The sequence below is a fragment of the Calonectris borealis genome, chromosome 23 (assembly GCF_964195595.1).
Source record: "Calonectris borealis chromosome 23, bCalBor7.hap1.2, whole genome shotgun sequence".
Lineage (NCBI taxonomy): Eukaryota > Metazoa > Chordata > Aves > Procellariiformes > Procellariidae > Calonectris > Calonectris borealis.
Genome location: NC_134334.1, coordinates 617969 through 636823, shown reverse-complemented (window position 1 = coordinate 636823; position 18855 = coordinate 617969). Strand labels below are relative to the sequence as shown.

General features: G+C 53.6%; 2 protein-coding genes across 5 annotated transcripts; one reads left to right on the top strand and one right to left on the bottom strand.

Moving 5' to 3' along the window:
• Positions 1-465: 465 nt before the first annotated feature.
• Positions 466-11124, bottom strand: KLHL21 (kelch like family member 21). Of its 4 annotated transcripts, none has more exons than XM_075172149.1 (5): positions 11065-11124; positions 8587-9689; positions 6782-7187; positions 3692-3764; positions 466-3305 (listed from the first exon to the last, which is right to left on the bottom strand). In XM_075172149.1, the coding sequence occupies exons 2-5, from the start codon at positions 9614-9616 to the stop codon at positions 3012-3014; spliced, it is 1803 nt and encodes a 600-aa protein (XP_075028250.1). In that variant the 5' UTR covers positions 9617-9689; positions 11065-11124; the 3' UTR covers positions 466-3011. The 4 variants fall into 4 exon arrangements, with proteins under 4 accessions (XP_075028250.1, XP_075028252.1, XP_075028249.1 ...); XM_075172151.1 differs by having other exon boundaries at positions 8587-9623; positions 11065-11115; XM_075172148.1 differs by lacking the exon at positions 11065-11124 and adding an exon at positions 10458-10674.
• Positions 11125-11294: 170 nt separating this feature from the next.
• On the top strand, positions 11295-17883 carry PHF13 (PHD finger protein 13). The gene is made up of 4 exons (XM_075172156.1): positions 11295-11457; positions 11867-11968; positions 12420-12972; positions 13381-17883. The coding sequence occupies exons 1-4, from the start codon at positions 11419-11421 to the stop codon at positions 13605-13607; spliced, it is 921 nt and encodes a 306-aa protein (XP_075028257.1). The 5' UTR covers positions 11295-11418; the 3' UTR covers positions 13608-17883.
• Positions 17884-18855: the final 972 nt, after the last annotated feature.

Here is an 18855-nt window from a genome sequence, read left to right as displayed (position 1 = left end):
AAAGGACTGTTTCCTCCTTAAATTTGTTAAATTTGTGCCTTATTTCTACTTTGTTTTCTCAAGCTTCTGCTAACTGCTGTTTCTTTACCACGTTAAAGGTGGGGCATAACCTGTATCTTCTCACCATTGAGATAGTTAAGCTACTACTTAAATTGAAACACATTATCTCAAGGACCTGGACAATGCTCTAAGCTCCTGTTTTTAGGTGTGGGGATTTGTATTTGTCTGAAAGAACATGATCTAGGGTTGCTGTGACATTGAGAAGCATTTCCTGAGTATTCCCAGGGTAGGGGAAGATCACCGAGTGGACCCGCATGCCCCGAAATCGCAGCCGCGCTCTCTCCCGTTTCCCTCTTTTACTCACTAAGAAGGCAGAAGGTCTCCGGTTTAAGCATACCTCAGGCCTAGAATAAGAAACATTGCAGTAAACACTCCCGGTAATCTTCCCCTCAAAGACGACAGAGATTTATGTAACATGTTTTATTTAACTTGACTGCTGCAAGTAAATTTAAAAACAAACTATGAGAATAAAAATACATTATCTGTAAATGCAAAATGCCTTTGTTTCAAAGGATGGTATTTAAACCGTACTCAAAGATTCGGACACAATGAATTTTACAAAAAAATAAATACAGATCCGTAACTGTTCAGCCGGTTGGGGAATTCAGGGGTGGCAGGTCCAGCAGTGAGCACTACAGTATGAGACAGAGTGTGCGTACTATTTATAGTTCAGCATAAATACTTCGGTCTGCAACGTGAGTTCAGCTGCACGGTGCACGCCGTCTCTCCCCAGGCATGACACGGCGCCACAGGGACGGACTGCTTTGGCCTCGCGGGTCGGCGCGGTGGGACGCAGCCATTACTCCAGAGACGAAGGAACCGCGCCAAATCATGGGCCCCGCGCATCCCTCCTGCCCGGATCCTCTGCCAAACGCGGGGTCCGCCGCACCCCCACCTGCAGCAGCACCGGGGAGGGTTTTAAACCGGGCCCCTCTGCGATCCTCCGCCGGCACACCACGGTTTCAAGGCACTGTCAAAGTTTCAGACTTGGAGAACAACCCAGATTTTATGAGCGGCTTTCCCAAGTTCCACAGCTGAGGAGCGTGGCGTAAAATAGCATTCAAGGCAAAACAGATTTTTTTTAAAGCAGTGAAGTTGCTGATGTTGTGGAGATGGGGCTCTGACCCTGCTCAATCCAAGCGCAAGCCAGAAGGCATGCAATCAAGTATACGGGCCTTCCATCTCTGAATTCAATTTAAATTCAAATTTTTTTCCTATTAAAAACGAAAGACGGAAAAAACAAATGCATCCAGCCAACACTTCAGCCGTTGTCACACTTCAGTTTTCCTGAAGGTGCGACGCTCGTTTTCGGGTGAGCCATACCGCAGTTTTAGCTGTTTGCTTGTTTGAGAAGCTTCTCTTCAGCTAAAGTAGACAGAGGAAATACAGCCCAAGCTAGCTAGGTCACTTGGGCGAGTATAAAGGCAAATCTTACACAGGCCAAAAAACCCAGCAAACCCCAAACAAAAAGAAGAAAAAAAAACATAAAATAACTACCTTTCAATCCGCAACAGTCTGGCTAACTCCTACACCTTTGCCAAAACACCTCAGCGGCATTTTTCCAATTACCCAAATCCTGAGAGCTCCTGCAAACCGGAGGCGCGACAGGCACGAGACCCCTCCAAAGGTCCGGTGGGTTCCTCCACACAAGGTGATGCGTTTAAAAACAATTCTGCATCAAGGTATATCTAAACATCGCCAGCAATTCTACAAGCTTCTGGTGAATCTCCTGAGGAAGCTGCGCTCACCTTTCCCAGTAAGTTGTTTTTTTTTCTGAAATAGCACAATGCAGACTTAGCTCCTTTAAAACGGTGAAGAAATAAAAACTCGCCCTCGCTGCGCGGGGCCTATCTGCCCAACCCAGTGTGCCGGCCGAGAGCTGGGCACAGGAGAACCGACAGCAAACAGCCCTCGCCACAAGGAGCAGCTTTTTCTGCCTAGTTCAGCCCCGCTATCAACAAGCCCCGTTAAACCGGGAATGGAGAACGGCTCCTCCCCGAGGGCAGCAGCGGCCAGCCCCAGGAGTCACTCCTCGGGCCAGCTAAGGGAGGTACTCGCTTCTCCTCTTCCCCTTAAAGGAGGGCGCAGCTGGGGTGATCAGAAATGAAAACAATCTATTTGTGAGAATGCCATTAGAAGATAAATAAGGGTGTTTCTTCTTAGAAGGAAAAAGTGCTCTGCTAGGAAGGGTTGGAAAACAAATACCTGCAAAAGTTTAAATGCTGCAACTTAAAAAAAAAAACCCAAAACACAGGAAGAACTGAAGTTCAGACAAAGGGAAAGGTGAAGCTTCATAACCCAGCCTCAGTGAGATCCCTGCTACAGGACGTCAGTTCCTTCTGAAGGCATGAATGGGAACCAAGGGCCACGGCAACAGGGCAGGAAGGGCCGTGTTCTCGTATTAACCTCTCACCCTTAGCAGACCTCCAGCTCTCCTGGGAAGGCCCTTCCCCCTCTAACAACGCAGAGGAAGACGTGCACAGGAAGTCTGCCTTCCTCCGAGGCACAGAACAGAGGTGGGGGTCCAGATCACCATCCCATCAGACGATCCCCTCCCGAAAAAGAAACTGAAGAAAGGAGTTTGGTGGCAAATGAAGCGTTACGGGGTGAAGGAGCTCCCAGTGAAGTGTCTGACCAAAAGCCGTAAGGTGCGATGCTGCGGTGTCATTCAACGTGAACGCTTTCCTCAGAGTTCACCTCTCAGGTCTCCTCTGCGGGCAGCATGGCACCTTCTCCCATCCCAGAGAAGGGCCGAGGGACGCCGCAGCGGAGGCCTCACTGTCTGCCGGCTGCGGTTCCGCAACAGCACATCAAACATTCAGAGTTTTCACTCCCACTATGATCAGTACTTTTTTGTTTCCAAGCACCGGTTTGCCTCTGCCTTCTCTCAAAGCAACACTGGTTCTGGATAACGCACTCGCATCAAGCCAGGGGAACAGCACCTTCCCCTGCTAACGAAGCTCGTTAAGGTTCTGGTTGTGAAGGTTTTGGCGCTGCCTGTTCAAGTTGATGGTGTTGTCCAGTGTGATGCCATCGTCCTCCTGCGTGGTTTCTGGCATGAACTGCCGGAATATGCTGACGCTGCCGTGCCAGAAGATGGGCTCGGGGAGTCGGCCTACCACGCTCCACGTTCGCGTCTCGGGGTCGTAGGCTTCCAGGACGTCCGAGAGTTCAAATGTGTTATCATAGCCACCGGAGACATAGAGCTTCCCACCAAGCACAGCCACGCTCCCCCCAACGTGAACCTACAATTTAAAAATAGATATAGACAACAATTAGAAAGGAGGGTTTTGCCCAATTAGGCAGACGATAAAGGTGTCGGGTACTGTCCTGCAACTGCTCGCTTGGACGGGGCTCAGCACCCACCAGCCACTGACTCTGGCTCTGAACCAGCGCTGCCCAAACACCAGGAGGAGACAGGGTTTTCTAGCTTTGCCCAGCTCCTGTGTGCTCGGCTGAACACCCGGCTATGCAATCACAGTCCAGGACTTTTTCTTCCAGGTGACTGCAATAGGCTTAAATGCACTCCATGTGAAAGGGGTTATAATCTAAAGAGCACCTTGTTTTCCAAAGGTAAATTAAGCCAATTTTTCACGCTGAAGGGTATCCAGTAGGTCAGTAAGCATCCTACCTGAAGCATGGCAGGGATTTTATCCCATTCATTCTTTGCTGGATTGTAAACATCCACTTCAGCCGAGTCGTCTCTGTGGGAGATAACACAAAATTACTCTTCTGTGTTCTAAAAACCTCCCACCTTGTGAAGCCCCCAGTTCAGCAGCCTGAAATGCTGCCGTGAGCACTTCTGCTCCAATCCAGCTACATATATCGGAGACCAAAGGGTTCCTGTACGAAGACACAGGTCTTGATGCAGACCCCAGCCTCCAGCATGGGCTTCTCCTGCGCCAGGAAACACCTGGACCTCTCTGCTGCACCCCTACACATGAAGCAGGCTGGCACAGACATTGTGCACGTACCACGTATCAGGTGTACTTCTCTTATTCTCAGTGCCAGTGACCTACACCCAGAGAGCCCAAATGTCCCTTCTGAGCTTCTCTACAGGCAAAGGAACACGCTCTGAACTTTCTGGTGTATGCTGAGTTTTAGGACACAGCCTAGGAGGGAAGGCAGACAAGATGACCGGAGACAGCGCAAGCTGACAGCACGCACTGTTTTCCACCTCCCTAAGTTGGTCGCTGCACCTGAGACGGCAGGGCGAGCTGCTCCGGACTGCGAGCCCCACTCGGAGTCCAGCGTGCAGCTATGCCACTACTGGGTTGGAAATCGCTGTGCAATCCTGAGGGCGTTCTCAGATCTAGTCGTCTTTTTATGTCTGCATCTATGGTAGGTGTGTTCACAGACTAACCTTCTGCAAGCCTGCATTTCAAAGACCAATCTGGCTTTGGTGCCAAGTGCTTCACGGTCTGGAAGAAAAATTACTGCTGTTCTGGAGAGGCTTAAACCTCCATGCGCTTCAAAGTAACGGCATCCCTACTGCTCGAGCTTTTTGCCAACACTGAATTTAAACGGGCCGGAGGAATGTGAGAGAAGAGCTGGCAGGGACAGTGTAATCCCTCAAGGCTTCTCTCACCCGTTCCACTCGCGAGACAGGAGGGCGACAGTGACAGGTGAGGGACATTTGCAACAGAAATGCGTGCCGCTGACACAAGAATGCGAAGAGGACAAGGTCAGGGCAGCCGGAGAAGTGCTGTCAGTCACTCCAAGACAGTCCTGTTACAGATGGATTCAAAAGGCTGCAAGGAATATTTTATTGTCTTTGTATCTATTGTGACATTGCACATTGCCATGCACTGTGCAGGTGACAAGGTATTGCTATCAATTGCTGACATGAATCTGAGCAGGGGAGGGAGTGAAAATAAACAAGAAATCTCACCTACAACAGCAGTGTCTGTTTAGCGAACCATTACATGAGAAATCTGTCTGCTAAGCCTGTGGCGAAGCCAAGGTGCGCGCCAAGGAACTTTCTGGTTACACTCTGGACAAGCATTCCTAAGGTACCTATACGATACACACTTTAAAACCAGTTTCTTTGGTTTGAGTTACTTCTGTGATGTACCTGGAACTGAACTGATACTCACCTGAATGAAACATCTTTAACATGGGCACTCCAAGCCCCACAGAGCTGCACGAAGACCAACCTTTCTTCCTCAGAACTGCTCAGAGCCAAGAGCAGCGCTTGGGACTTAAATGCTGCTGCCAAGTCGTTTGTACCTGAAAGAACTGCTGCTGCTCACACCACTTCACAACTAACAGCAGGAGGTGAGTCAAATACTTCCAAGTATGAAGCTGAAAACCCCGATGGACTGGAAAGGAAATGAGGGGTGAAGGCAGTTCCAGGCACTGGTGACAGTCAGGCCAGGACCTCCTCTCCCATCTCAGAGTTAGCTCTAAGAAGGATGCAGCTGAAGACCTAAGCCTCACTGCTATGCCATGTTTATAGTTATAAAACTAACCCCACTAGAGGGGATCATCAGTCAGAAGCTTTAGTCTGAGCTATTAAAAGTAACCAAAAAATCAGCTTGCAACTTCTATTTGTAACCTATTCCTCTGTCCTCCAAAGATTATCTTACAGCTTTATACAGAGCAGCAGTCCATGTGCAGCACATGAAGTGAGGGGAGAAAAACCTGACCCCGATAATCTCATTAACTCCTGCAGATGCCTAAGTGATCAGAAATCCTGAAGTGTCAATCATCAGTATTTTACAATGGATAAGAAAAAGGAAAACCTACAGAATCAGTTTGTGACAAGTAGCTGAATAGCGAGAACACCCCTGCCAATTTTTACTGAAAACCAGGTGACTCAAGCTGCTATCTGCAAACAACTGCCAGGAACCAAGACACTCAGCTGAACCCAAATGAATCAAATAAAAGGTCTTGGGTAGAAGTTGCTGCTTTACACAAAGTCAAGAGGAAATTAAAAAAAGAAAAGTGTCTGGAGGCCATCACAGAAGTCTATGTTTGCTCAAAGTCAACACAACAAGATGAAATGCTTCAGCGTTAGCATGCCTTTCAGTTTATTTTTAATTAAGTGGATAACTGAAGTATTTGCACCACCAGGACAGCTTCAGATGGGAAATTAAGTCCCAATTTGGAAAGGCGCTTAAAAATAGTGACCAATCATTTCATCTTCAGTCCCCTTATCTCTGCTGAGACGGAGGATGTCCTCTCCTGCGCTACAGTTTAACGTTTTCTTGGAGCTTACTCACTTATTTATAGCAACAAGGGGGGGTTGAACCAGAAGCCAAGAAAACAGAGAAGTCTATTTCCAAGTAGCGCTGCTGACTTCAGCCAGATTTATACCTGGCTATTCCCCAGCCCGTGGGTTTAGATTCAGACATTTTTACACAATTTTAAGTTCTTCGAGGTCTAGCTACAACAGAAGTAAAGGAAAGAGGTGTGGCAGTTTAGAGACCCACCTGCAGCATCAGAAAATAAAATAAAATTTTTAGAATGCTGACAATCAAGAACTCGAAAGTTAGGGAAAATTCAACATAATTTCATGTATTTGATTGCATATATTTTCACAATAGTGATACCTTTTTAATGATCCAATTCTATAATATATTTCACTCTATATCATTCACTGCTTTCCCAATGCAGTGCTCTCCTATGACGACCCACAAAATCCGCACACCTTCCTGGGGGAGCTCTGGGCTTGCCTCGTGGGGACGTGGGGAGGGAGGTTATTGCTCCCGCTACTCACCTTATGAAGTACATGAGGCCGTTGAGAGTGACGGTCTTTGGGGCGAAGGACCAGGGGGGCAGGTGGCCGCAGTTCACGAGGGACCAGAGGTCGCTGTCGGGGTCGTAGCACTGCATAACCATGGATTCTTTGCCAGCCAGGGAGCCTATGGCGAACAGCTTGCCGCGGCACGAGGTGGTGGAGCAGTTGTCCATGGGGTACAGCATGGGCTGCAGAGCCTCCCAGCTGTCCACCGAGTGGTCGTAGCGCTCCGTGCTGTCAGAGGCGATCACGTACAGAAGCCCGTCCAGGACTGTGGAGCTGTGGTATTCTCTGGCTTTCAGCATGGGAGACGCCTCCGTCCACTCGTTCACACTGGAATTGTACCTCCAGACGCAGTCGTACAGCCTCGACCCGTCCGATCCTCCTGCAGCACAGCACGCCACATTTCAAAGTGTGGTTTCGCAAAGGGAAGTACTATGGTGTGACAGAGGAGAGGACTTGGCTCGGGACCGGGATCTTTGTTATGTCTTCCAGCTACACCTTCTTAATACACACACACATACACTTTTTGCTTCCCAGGGCTGTACGTTATGAAAATATTTCAGTACTGAGGGACCACAGTAGTGTGCACTGCGAGGATTTTAATGGAAGTTTTGCACTGTTTGTTTCCCAGCACGCCAGGAAGGATTTCTCCCTTGTCATTCCTAGTCTGTACTCAGCCACGACTCAAAACGAGTTTCCCAGGTTTGACTATCTCCATCCTTCCAAATAACAATTTTCTCTCCCATTTTGCAACCCCTGCTCTGTCGCTATCCAGAAGCTGCTGTGACATAGTGGAGACTAACGCTCACCAGCACCTGGTTGCCAAGGCAGCGTTACCGCCAGCAGCACGGAAACCTTCCAACCCTCCCCGCGCTGCGATGCTGACACTAAGCAGAACGACCGAAGGTCCCCGCCAGCGGCAGCCTTGCCGAAGCACGGGGCTCCCGGCAGTATCGACGCCCCCAGACCCACCTGGGATTGCTCCCGAAAGCTCCCACAGGATATAAGAGCGTCCGTACAAATGAGCTGTGTGGTAGCCACCATTTTTACAACTCTGCCCTTAAAGCAGAGTCTTGTTTTTTGCTCGTGACTAGCGAATGAACAGTTCTCTGTTCACCTGCATTTGACCTGACCTTAAAATCTTTGTCAGCGCATCCTGCACACCCAGAGCAAGCTGTTCTACAGTGCCTGGTTTGTTACAGCCATCGCAGGGCTGCTGCTCCAGCTACAGGGATGTAATTCAAAGGAGGCATCTACATGCAGATTAACAGCCAAATTTACACATCTGTGTCACCTTGACAGAAGTAATTATAGCCCCAGTGGACTGCGAGGAGGCAGGATTTGTGCTGGGGAAGGTACCGTGACTCATAGGCGCTGGCTGGCTGAGGAACCCGGGGCTTTCTGACACGCCTCTGCCTCCGGCACACGCTTGGCTTGTGATTCACGGGGCTCTGAACCCAAACACCTTCTTCGCAGACAGAAACTCAAAACCCTCTGAAGTCACTCCTGTCCCCCAGAGTGAGCGGTTAGAAAGTTCTACCAGTGCAAGATCTGCGACTTCTGCCTGCATGCTCAGGAGCATTAGTCATGACAAAATACTTCCCGGATTGAGACCAGCTGCTAAATCCAGCACCGACTCCAGGACTCCCTATGCCTGTCTTCAGGCTGCAGTCGTACTAAGCCCGAGCAGAGTTTCAAACTCTCTGCTACCCCGAGAAAAGCCAAGTCTTGCTGCTAAACCCCACGTTTTTAATGGTGCTTTTGTGCCCCGCACACCTTACCGGTGACGTAGATGTCGTTGCCCAGCGCGGCAACGCTGTATCCCCCGCCAAGGTGCTCAGGGAACTCGGCCAGGTAGCGCCAGTGGCCGGTGCGTGGGTTGTAGCAGTCGACAGTGACGAGTTCGTCGCAGTCGCGGTCGCAGCCACCGACGAGGACAAGGATCTCAGCCAGGCCGGTGGAGGGCCGGGGGCGCATGCGGGCACAGGGTCCCCGGTCATGGCGGTCGAGGCGGGCAGCCTGGAAGTCGCGGGCCTCGCGCAGGAGGCGCAGGCAGGGCGGGCAGCGGGCCACCAGCGGCTCGCCCTCCACATGGGCCAGCAGGTAGAAGCGGCGCACGAAGGGCAGGCGGACATGGGCCAGGAGCTGGGGCAGCAGCGGGGCGCGGGCGGCGGGATCAGCGCGCACCCAGCGCAGCGCCAGCTGGAAGGCAGCCTCCTCCTTGGGGACGCAGAGCCCGTCATCGCGCAGGTAGGAGAGGAGCCGCGGCAGTGGCAGCCGCTCCAGCTGGGCACCCAGTTCGCCCACGTGCCGCAGGACGAAGCGGTGGGCGGCGGCCGCCAGTGCCGGGCAGGCGAAGGCCTCGGCAAAGTCCTGCATGTCCAGGGCGTTGGCGGGCTCCAGCTGGCGCGCCAGCCAGGCGCCGCAGGCCTCCTTGACAGCAGGGAACTGCAGCAGGTCAGCGGCACGCAGCAGGCGCTCGGCGATGTCGGGGCCCAGCCCGCCCACCCGGCCGGTGTAGGCGAAGTCGAGGAGGCGCGCCAGGCACTCGGGCTCAACGCCGTGCAGCCGCACTCGCTCGGCCCGCGACTCCCGCAGCGCTCCGCCAAACATGGCGCGGAAGTAGCCAGAGGCAGCGGCCAGGACGGCACGGTGTGCCCCAAACTCCCGGCCGCCCGCCACCACCGTCACGTCCAGCAGGCTCCGCTCCGCTCGCAGCGCGCTCAGCCCCCGCAGCAGCGACACAGCATGTGCCGGCTCCCCCGTCGCTGCCGCTGTCCCACCGCCACTGCTGCCTGTGCTCGCCGCCATGCCGTGCCTGTTGGAGAGCACACGCTGTGTCACGCCCTGCGCGGAGCCCCTTGGAATTCAACCCCAAGAGCCGCTTGCAGGACAGAGAGAAAAAAAAAAAAAAGAAAGAAAAAAAAAAGAAAAAAGAAGGGGGAAGAAAAAAAGAAAAGGTGGGTTAGCACAGGGAAAAATGTCCTCTGACTGGGAAGCGGGACAAACTAAACAGCCCTCAAAAACATCCTCCTTTCCCCGTCACGGAGGAGCAGCAGTTGCATAATGTGCTGGCGCTGCCAGCAGCCTTCCCTGCTTAGTCTAATTATATTTTTAAGAAGCCCGTGTTGAAGTTTCCCAGGATTAAGGCAGCCTCCCAAGAGCCGGGCAGAGCTTTGCGAACCCGGTAGCTTTGTGAACGTTGCGCCTAAGCCCCCGGGCGCCTCGTCTCTCGGATGGGGTGCCCAGTGGGAGCAGCCCCCGCCGCTATTCGAGGAGGACAGCAGGGTCTTCCTCAAAAGTGAGGTGCCGAGGCAGGGGTTCCCTCTCTCTGACCTCCCGGCTCTGTGGTGCTGCCCGTTATCAAAGGCAAGGCTCGGCTATGTAAATCTGGAGACCTCCAGCATTTTGGCCAAAAGACTTACGGCTGGTCTCCTGCCAGGCTTCCCCGTCCCTGCTCACATCCAGCTAGCTCGCTAATCACGTCCAGTCAACTAAATATCGTAGGAGTAAAATAAATTCTTCTTCGCTAAACTCATGGCGTTTTCAGCTTTTTTGGATGCAACGGTCATATGGAACCCACATAATACTCAACAGAGTACATATGGGTGCGGAACAGGATTCCTCCACGTAGAGAATGAACTGCGCTTACCGTTAGAGAGCTGGAACGCGGCGGCAGCAGAGAAAGCAGTCTAAAGAAGGGGGGACAGGTCCCTAAAACCGAGGCTGCCGCTTCAGGTCCCTCTCTGGGATCTGCTTTGTGCCAAGCAGCACTTCGGGGGCCCAAGCCGCGGCCGGGCCATGGCCCTGCGGTCCCGACGGCTACAACGGGCCGGACAAAAACGAAGGCTGCGAGCTCTGCGTTGCACCACTCGGGGCCGGGCGCCGGGAACAACGGCCGGCAGACGGCGCGGGGAGAAGGGCGCGGGTGCGAGAGCAGGCGGGGCGAGCAGGGAGGCCGCGGTGGGGCGGAGCGAGACGGGAGCCGGGCGGCCGGCCGGGGCGGCGAGGGCGGGCCGCGCTCCCAAGCACGGCGGGGCTGGAAGCAGCTGTCGCCGCCGGACGGAGGGCTCGGATGCTGCTGGCAAGGCGCCGGGGGGGGGGCAGCTTCCAGCGGAGCCCTTCGAGCCCGGGGTCGAGGCTCACGAGTTGGCAACAGGCGGCCGCCCTGCCTGCCGCTGCCCTGCCCGCCGCTGCCCTTCCCCGCCGTTACCGGCCCGGCCCTGCCCCGCGGTAAACCTCCCCCCCACCGGGCTCACCGCTGGGCTCACCGCTCCGCTCCGCTCCGCTCCACTGCCCGCCGCCGCCCCGGCCCGGCCCCGCCCCGCCCCGCCCCGCCCTCCCGCGGCCGTGCCCAGACTGCCGCTCCCGGCGGCCCCCGCGGCCGCCCCCGCGCACGCCCGGACTACGGCTCCCGGCAGCCCCCGCGCGGGCGGACTACCGTTCCCAGCACTCCCCGCGCGGGCGGACTACCGTTCCCAGCGGCCCCCGCGCGGGCGGCCGCCCCTTCGCCGCCTCCCGCCGGTACCGAGCGGTTCGCGGGTGTCGGCGCTGCCCGGTTGCTGCCGCCGCCGCTGCCGCCCCGGCCCCGCCTCCGCCTCCCGCGCCAGGACATGGACTCCGACTCCTGCGCCTCCCCGTTCGCCCCGGAGGTGAGCCGGGGCCCCGTGGGGTGGGGGCGGCGTCTCCCGCCGCCCGGCCCGGCCCGGCCGGCCGCCGGTGCCCGCTCCCTGCCGCCGCCCCGCCGCGGGACCGGGGCCATCTTGTGCCGCCCGAGCGCGGAGCGCCGGGGCGAGGAATGGCGGCGGCGCGCCCCGCCGTGTCCTGCCGCGGGGGGGCGGCCCGCTTGAGGGCCCGGTACCGAGACCGGGGGTGCGGGGGTCGGGGGAGGCGGGGCGGCGGCGCTGCCCGGTTACCGCCGCCGCGGGGGGTGGGGGTGGGGCGGTGCGGGGAGCGGCGGCGGGCGGGGCCCGGCTGCGGGGAGCGGCGGCGGCGGCGCCTCCCCCCCCGCCGTGCCCGGCCCCGCGGCCGCCGCTGACCGCCCCCCGCCTTCCCCCGCAGGACTTCTCTCCTGCCTCCCGGCGGCACCGGACCGTGGAAGACTTCAACAAGTTCTGCACCTTCGTCCTGGCCTACGCCGGCTACATCCCCTACCCGCAGGAGGTGAGCGGGCACCGGGCACCGGGCGGGCGCCCTCCCCGGGCCCGCGGGCGAGCGGGTCCTGCGCAGCAGCGTCTGCTGGGCTTTTCAGCAGAATCAGACACGGCGAGAAGGTTACGCCTCCGCGCCGAGTCCGAGACAAAAGGGGGAACCATCGCAGCTGGGAGGGCTTGAAGTGATGTGATGGGTGGCTGCTTTTTGGGCGGGGTGAAAAAAGTATGGATCCCAGAATCACTCGGTCAGCCTTGCCGGGGCCTGGGTAGCTCCGGGCTGCGGCTCTGCCCGGCTGGAGATCCCTGTGGCAGCGCAGGTTATGGGGCGGCGCATGGGGAGAGCGGCAGCTTGGACTTGGGCGAGATCAGCAGCGCCTCAGGGGAAAGGGCGCAGTGCCTCAGTGCCGCACGCGAGTCGGCTCCGAATTAATGCTTTTATCCGCTTGCTCGACGTTTTCCAGGAAACGCCGCTGAGGAACAGCCCCAGCCCTCCCAACAGCACCGGAGGCACGATTGACAGCGATAGCTGGGATCCCCGGTTCAACGACATTCCCTCTTCCGTTTCTCTGCCCGCCAAGAACAGAAAGAACTTTAGTCAGCTTAAGCGAGCGAAACCGTACGGTTCCCTGTTCCAGCGGGCAAAACCTGGCAACTTCCTGCCGGAGCGAAAGCAAATCGATAAGATCAGGAAGAAGAAAAAGCTGAAGAGGAGGGAAACGGAGGTGCCTGCAGAGGAGGACTACGAGGAGAAGCTGCTGGAGCTGGAAGCGGAGGACTCTTACGTAGAGACGCCGATGAGCCCCTCGTCTGAGGGCGACCCCCAGTCTGCGACTGAGCACTGCTCGGTGTGGGACTCCGACACGCCTTCCAGCGTCTCCTACCCTGCCGTGACGGCCGAGCAGACAGTGGAGATCCAGAGTGTGGGCAAACGAACGGTCATTCGGCAGGGCAAGCAAGTGGTCTTTCGGGATGAGGACGGCACTGGCGACGACGAGGACATCATGGTGGATTCGGGTAGGTGACCTGGCTGTCAAAAGAGGATTAGCCACATGGAAGCGGTGGTGCTCTTGCCGATCTCTCTGGTACTTTACTTGTAGCATGAGGATAACGCCAAGGTGCACTGCCTGGGCAAAATTAAGTAGCGGCTGGGTTTTTGCAGGGAAGGGGGGGGTTGGTTGGCTGCTTTTGCGATAAACTGAGTGAAAAGCTGCGACTTAAGAGAAGCAGCCAGTTCTCCTCTCCTGGATTACGGCCTCTCTTGTACTGCTGAGAGTCTCTTCCCGTGCAAGAGACCTGGAAAAATCAGCAAAGTGCCTGTCTTTGAAACCCAGGTAGTTAATTTAGCATGAAAGGAGAGTAAATTCCTGGTGCGGGTGAGAGCTGTTGACCATTGAAAACATAGCTTGCTGTTTCTCTTTGCAGATGACGACTCGTGGGACCTAGTCACTTGCTTCTGCATGAAGCCTTTCGCCGGGCGGCCGATGATCGAGTGTAACGAGTGCCACACCTGGATCCACCTCTCCTGCGCCAAAATCCGCAAGTCGAACGTCCCAGAGGTCTACATATGCCAGAAGTGCCGGGACTCCAAGTTTGACATTCGCCGTTCGAACCGCTCCCGGACGGGCTCGCGCAGGCGCTTTCTGGACTAGGGGAGGGAGGCGCGTGCTGGTGCGCTGCTTGAGCGGGCGGGCGAGCTGTGGACGCTGGCCGGGAGGCCGGGGAGAGCTCCCCCGAACTGCTGCTGCTCAGGCTGAAGGGCTGCTCGGCCGGCCTGCGCTAACAGGGACGAGGAATCGCCAAGTCGTGGGCAGCCAGGGCTGGAAGAGGCCGACTGGTCAAAACTGCTGCTAGATACCGATTAGCTCAAGGGACAGACTAAGCTCTCTGGGTTCGGTGGGGTTTTGTCCGGTTACAACTATGAATTGGGTGATGTCTGGGGAATGTATAATACCTTTGCCACGTATGTTTTCTCATCCCATCGGGAAACTGCAAACCTTCTCTGTGCTAGGAAACTCCTCCTCCTCCAAAGAGGGAGGAGGAGGGAATCTGTGTGAAGAGTCTGAAAAGTAAATGGCCATGTGTTTTAATTTTAATGTAATATTATACCTGCCCATTTGTCCGTATATATCAATCTTAGATATTCTAAGGCTCCATAGGAGTGAGCATCAATGCATACCGACCTCTGCGCGATCTGCCTCCTCTTCAGCAGGCCCGGGCAGTAGGGGAGTTCTGTGATTTGACATCGTTCAAGTGAAAATGGGACTTCTTCCTGCGCCGACGGACCGGCGCATTTAAAGGAAGAGAGCGGCCCTTTTTCTGGACAGGCAGCGCTGGGGATTAGTGACATCGGATTTCTTCCTAGAAGGTCTCTTCTTACGGTGATTTTTTGTGACTTTGTTTTGCATGATCGGCTCAAATGTCTGTATGGGGGGATACCGTTTGCTCTGTTTCCCGGCCCTTCGTTTAAACTCTAAGGTGCTGTTTTAAGAAGATGATGACTCTCCCTTTTCTCAGCCCAGAATTCAAATGTGGACTGTAAAACGGGCCATAGTAAACTTAGAACCTGGCAGGTCTGGTTTGGGATTTGGTCATTTCCATCCGAGTACTATAGCTGAGTTGACTTTTGTTTTCACTGTTTGTTTTTTGAGACTGGATTTGTAATCAAAAAAACAGAATCTTTAACCTATTGGTTGCAAATTATATAGATAAAAGCAAGTGCAGGCTCTGCAGCTAGCAAGATGAAGTGCAATGAAGATCCATCCCGTGCGGGGGACGACAGGAGAGCACCGAGGCCCCCGCCGATTCTGCGGTCCCTCGATGGGACTTCCTGGGGCCGCAGCCTGAGGGAAATCTGTGCAGAAACATGATGGGCAGTCGAGGCTTGTACGCAAGGCCACTGAGATAGCGGCGTTGTTCCTTGATGACCAAACAGAGCGAGCCGTATGTATCAAACAAATTCGGTTCACATGTTGAGGTATTTCTCTGAAGTTATGGCTGATGAACAATGTGTGCTCTGTCTGGGGAGACTGTGAGGCAAGGGGAGTCACTGCCTGGTGCTGCGGCTGAAGCGAGGTATGTGTCCACGTTAGTCCTGCAGATACACCGCATTAGACCACCGCCTTATCCGAGTACTGGCTCATCAGGAGATGCATCCTGGTGATGACCACGGGCCCTTCCAGTACACAGAGTCAGGTACCCTCCTTCAGATATCTGACACGGGCTGCCAAAGCTTCAGGCAGACAGTCGAGCACTGCAGTGCCCTGGGGCTCCGCTGCGTGGGACACAGGGGTGAGAAAGGTCTGCCGGCCTGGGTCAGGATGACGGAGCTGCACGACGTGCAACTGTTCTTCAGTCCTGCTTCTTTATAAAAATCCCATTCTGCCGAGCTGCAACAAGTGACTCTGGGTTCTGAAAACCAGCTCCAGCTTCTGTAAAATCTTAAGACCATGACCGTGGTACGCTGCCTTCCAGGAGCTATGTGGAACCACTGAGGAGTTTGCCAAAGACTTGCCCCTCATGGCTGCCTGACTGTTCTTTGCAGCCAGAAAAATAACCAAAGTTCTCAAATGCTGCCATTTCACCCTGCAAACAGAAAGGCTTTGGAAGATCCTGGTCGCAAGCTGCGTAAGGGTTGGACCTGCTCTGAAAATTGGTATCTCTGTCTTCACAGCGTGTCTGCAATTCAACTGGACCTCCGTGGAACACCTTCCTGAAGCTTTTATGGGAGAAATGGTGAACTGCCAAGCAAACTGCCTCTTTTTCATAGAGGTTCGATACTAATCAATGTGAGACTGACTCTTGTTCTGTTACCTTTTCAGATTTATCCCGATAGATGGTGTTTGACAAGTCCAGCACGTTACAGTATCAGCAGAGAGAAAAAAGTAACATCTCCATTCTTTTAGTTCATCACTTTCAGCCATGTATAATTATAGTTTAATTCAGAACTTTATTTTTTCATTAAAACTGTTTTAATGAACCACGTTTTTTTCTTAAATGTGAAACAAGTGAACAATGATTTTGTTTTATTCCGAACTCAGGAGTCTGCTCTTACGATTTACTGGTGTGTAAAGCAGTTGTGCCAGGCAGCAGCAAGACTTGACACTTCAAGCACTCTTCCCTAAACGATACACAAAGTCAGGTATGGATAAGAAGTGTTGCAAACATATCTTTCATGTGCTGACAGGTATCCCCACCTCTCCCTGCAGCAGTTGCTCCTTGCCCAGCCTCTGCTGTGGGTAAGGTAAATTGTGGTGGAGCCCCGTCGCTGGTGCAGGGACAAGCACGGGGCAGGCTGGAGCGGTGGGAGGCAGGCGATGCCTGCTGCTGCAGGAGCCCAGAGTGGCCGAAGGCAGCCGGGACGCTGCACTGGGCTCGCTGACAGGGACCTGCCGAAAGGTGTGAAGGCTGGTGCGAGCCTGGGGGGAGGGGGCTTGGGTCAGGATGCCAACGGCGTCGGCAGTGCACAGCCCTAGCAGGGGTCCTTTGTGGAGAGCGCCTGAAAGCCAGGCTTGGTGCGCAGAAGCCGGCCGTGGGGCAGGGCAAATCGCACCAGGTGAGACTGCTGGCCAAGGTGACCCCATGCCTGTCCCACTTGCCCACAGCCAGGTCCCTGCAGGACTCAGAAACAGACCTTGGGCTGTGCTGCACCTGCCTCACGAGGACTGGCCTGCTCAGCCAGACCCAAACCAAAATCCCTTTAAACCCTCTGGGAGCTGTGCTGAAGGAGAGCTCCTTCCCTCCCACCCATCCCTCCACAGGGCGGCACTGAAGACCCCAAACCGCCAAAGGGATGCTGGTGCCACCCCTCAGCTCCCGTACATGCCACAACCTCAAAGGCACTGCTGCTCAGCCAGCTGCATTCAAAGCAGCAGCCTTAACACTTCAGCAAACTTAAAAGATGGCTCAACTCTTGGAAATGGCACTGGATCATATTAGAAGCTAAGCTCTGCTTGCTTGTAGCTTCTATTTTAATTCTATTTTTAATATTGTATTATATGGAGTGATAAACAGAAGTCCCAGAGGAGTTGTAGCTGCAAAATTGCAGCTTCTCACAGAGCAGAAACGGTGTTGAAAGTAGCGGTTTCTCAAGTGGGGCTATTCTTACTGTCTCTTTAAAACATTGCACTGATAGCAAATAAGGAAGAGAGGAGGAGGTGGGCTGCAGTAAGTATTCAGCAGGAGAGACTGACCCAATACCTGGCTCCAAGGGAGGAGACAGACAGGACAGGCAGTGAACTCCACTGTGTGGACACAATTCAGCAACACTTGACAATTACAAACACTACAGGGAAGCAAAAATGGAGCTCACGCATTAACTACTGCAGACAACCTGCTGCAGCAGCCTCATGGATGGGAAAGGGCACTCACGGTACCTGAAGGGAAGGGAAAAGCAAGAGTCTGACTCCTTGGTGAGCTGATCTGGCAGGAAAAAACAAGCTATATACTTTTTATGATGTTTAGCCAGGGAACGGAGCAAGGCCTGTGTCAGGATTAATCATGAGGGATTTTACTTTAACGAGAGTTGCAAATTCAGATGTTCAAAGTACAAAGTTAAGGTTCATCTGTCCCTTGCACAAACTTCTTTGCAATTAGAGAGAGAGATAATTCCGAGGTGCTAGGGGAAGACAGCATAGAGGGGGAAGGCAGGAGAACCAAGTCAGTTCTCTGACAAGAACACAGCTGTGATTAAGTGGAAAGCACCTGCTTGACTCCAAGCCCTGGCCAGGCAGCTGAGCTATCTTCAGGTATGAATGTACTGGTTGATTTGCACAGGAGGAGGTTTAGATGGTTTTTACAGCAGAACTGGTGCCTGGAGCTCTGGTCCTTGTAGCCTTACACTGGCTGGGCCACCCCGGGACATGGTTGTCAAAGACGAGAGCATGCACGGGAAGACAAGGCAAGACTCTAAAACCTGTACCTCCACCTCAAGAATTTCCAGTTTAAAAGCTCTGGCTGAAAAGGCTGGCATGCGTTCCCATATTCTCATTTTACGCATTTGCTGGGTCAATTAGAGACGAATGTGTCAACTCATGTTTCTATTGCATTTTAAAGTTTGCACCCAAAGATGCCACCCTGTTACAGGTTTTAACTGCTGGAGTAGAAACAATGCACTCTGCCTCTCAGAAATGTTATTTTTCAAGTGTAGCAATACCATGGGACATCTTGAAGTATTGAATCAGTTTTTAAAATCACATGGCTATTTCTCTACATTTTAATGTAGACAATATGCAAGAAAACACTTTCATGACAGCAGAAACTGTATCTCAGGAAGTTGTCAGAAACAAGAATTGTTTTATTGTGCAAACTTTTTTCATGAAACCACTCTGCAGTGTCATTGCTCTAGATACAGGGCTATGCCAAGATTCTTCTTGGTAATTAGTAGTAAATGTGTTGTCACCATTTTGCACTTGCTTATGCATAACTTAATTCCCGGTACTCCTCCTGGGAGTATTTTGCCACAGCCTAGTCACTACAGACTGGCTCTCACTCTTGACCATACAGACTTCATGCAGTGACAAGACATGAAAAAGAAATTTCTGGTGGAGATTTCTGCCCAGTTCAACTGGTTACAGATACAAGAGATCAAAAGAGGTCAATGAGCAGGATGTGACAGAGGGTGCAGTTACATCTACAAAACTTGCAACCCTTGCTTTTCAGGAGTTTATTTTCAAAATGCAAAGGGAACACGGGCTACTTTTCAGCTGAATATAATTTATTGCACATTTTACATTTAATTTCAGATCAACAGAACGCTGGTCATAAGTGAAGTAAAATCCTGCACCGGGAGCTAATTACAACTGAAGAGAGTTTTTTTGTTTTTAATAAAACCAAGCGAACACCCCTTAATTGTATGAACTTGGTTTTTTAGAGGGCAGGGAGCATCTCTTTCAGGCTGGC

Bases quoted from the DNA above. Each gene is read 5' to 3' on its own strand.
- PHF13 (XM_075172156.1), top strand. From the start codon at position 11,419: ATGGACTCCGACTCCTGCGCCTCCCCGTTCGCCCCGGAG. The intron at 11,458-11,866 runs GTGAGCCGGGGC...CTTCCCCCGCAG, and splicing joins CCTCCCCGTTCGCCCCGGAG to GACTTCTCTCCTGCCTCCCG. The intron at 12,973-13,380 runs GTAGGTGACCTG...TTCTCTTTGCAG, and splicing joins GGACATCATGGTGGATTCGG to ATGACGACTCGTGGGACCTA.
- KLHL21 (XM_075172149.1), bottom strand. From the start codon at position 9,616: ATGGCGGCGAGCACAGGCAGCAGTGGCGGTGGGACAGCGGCAGCGACG. The intron at 3,765-6,781 runs GTGAGTAGCGGG...TATCTCCCACAG, and splicing joins GGCCTCATGTACTTCATAAG to AGACGACTCGGCTGAAGTGG. The intron at 3,306-3,691 runs GTAGGATGCTTA...TTTAAATTGTAG, and splicing joins AAATCCCTGCCATGCTTCAG to GTTCACGTTGGGGGGAGCGT.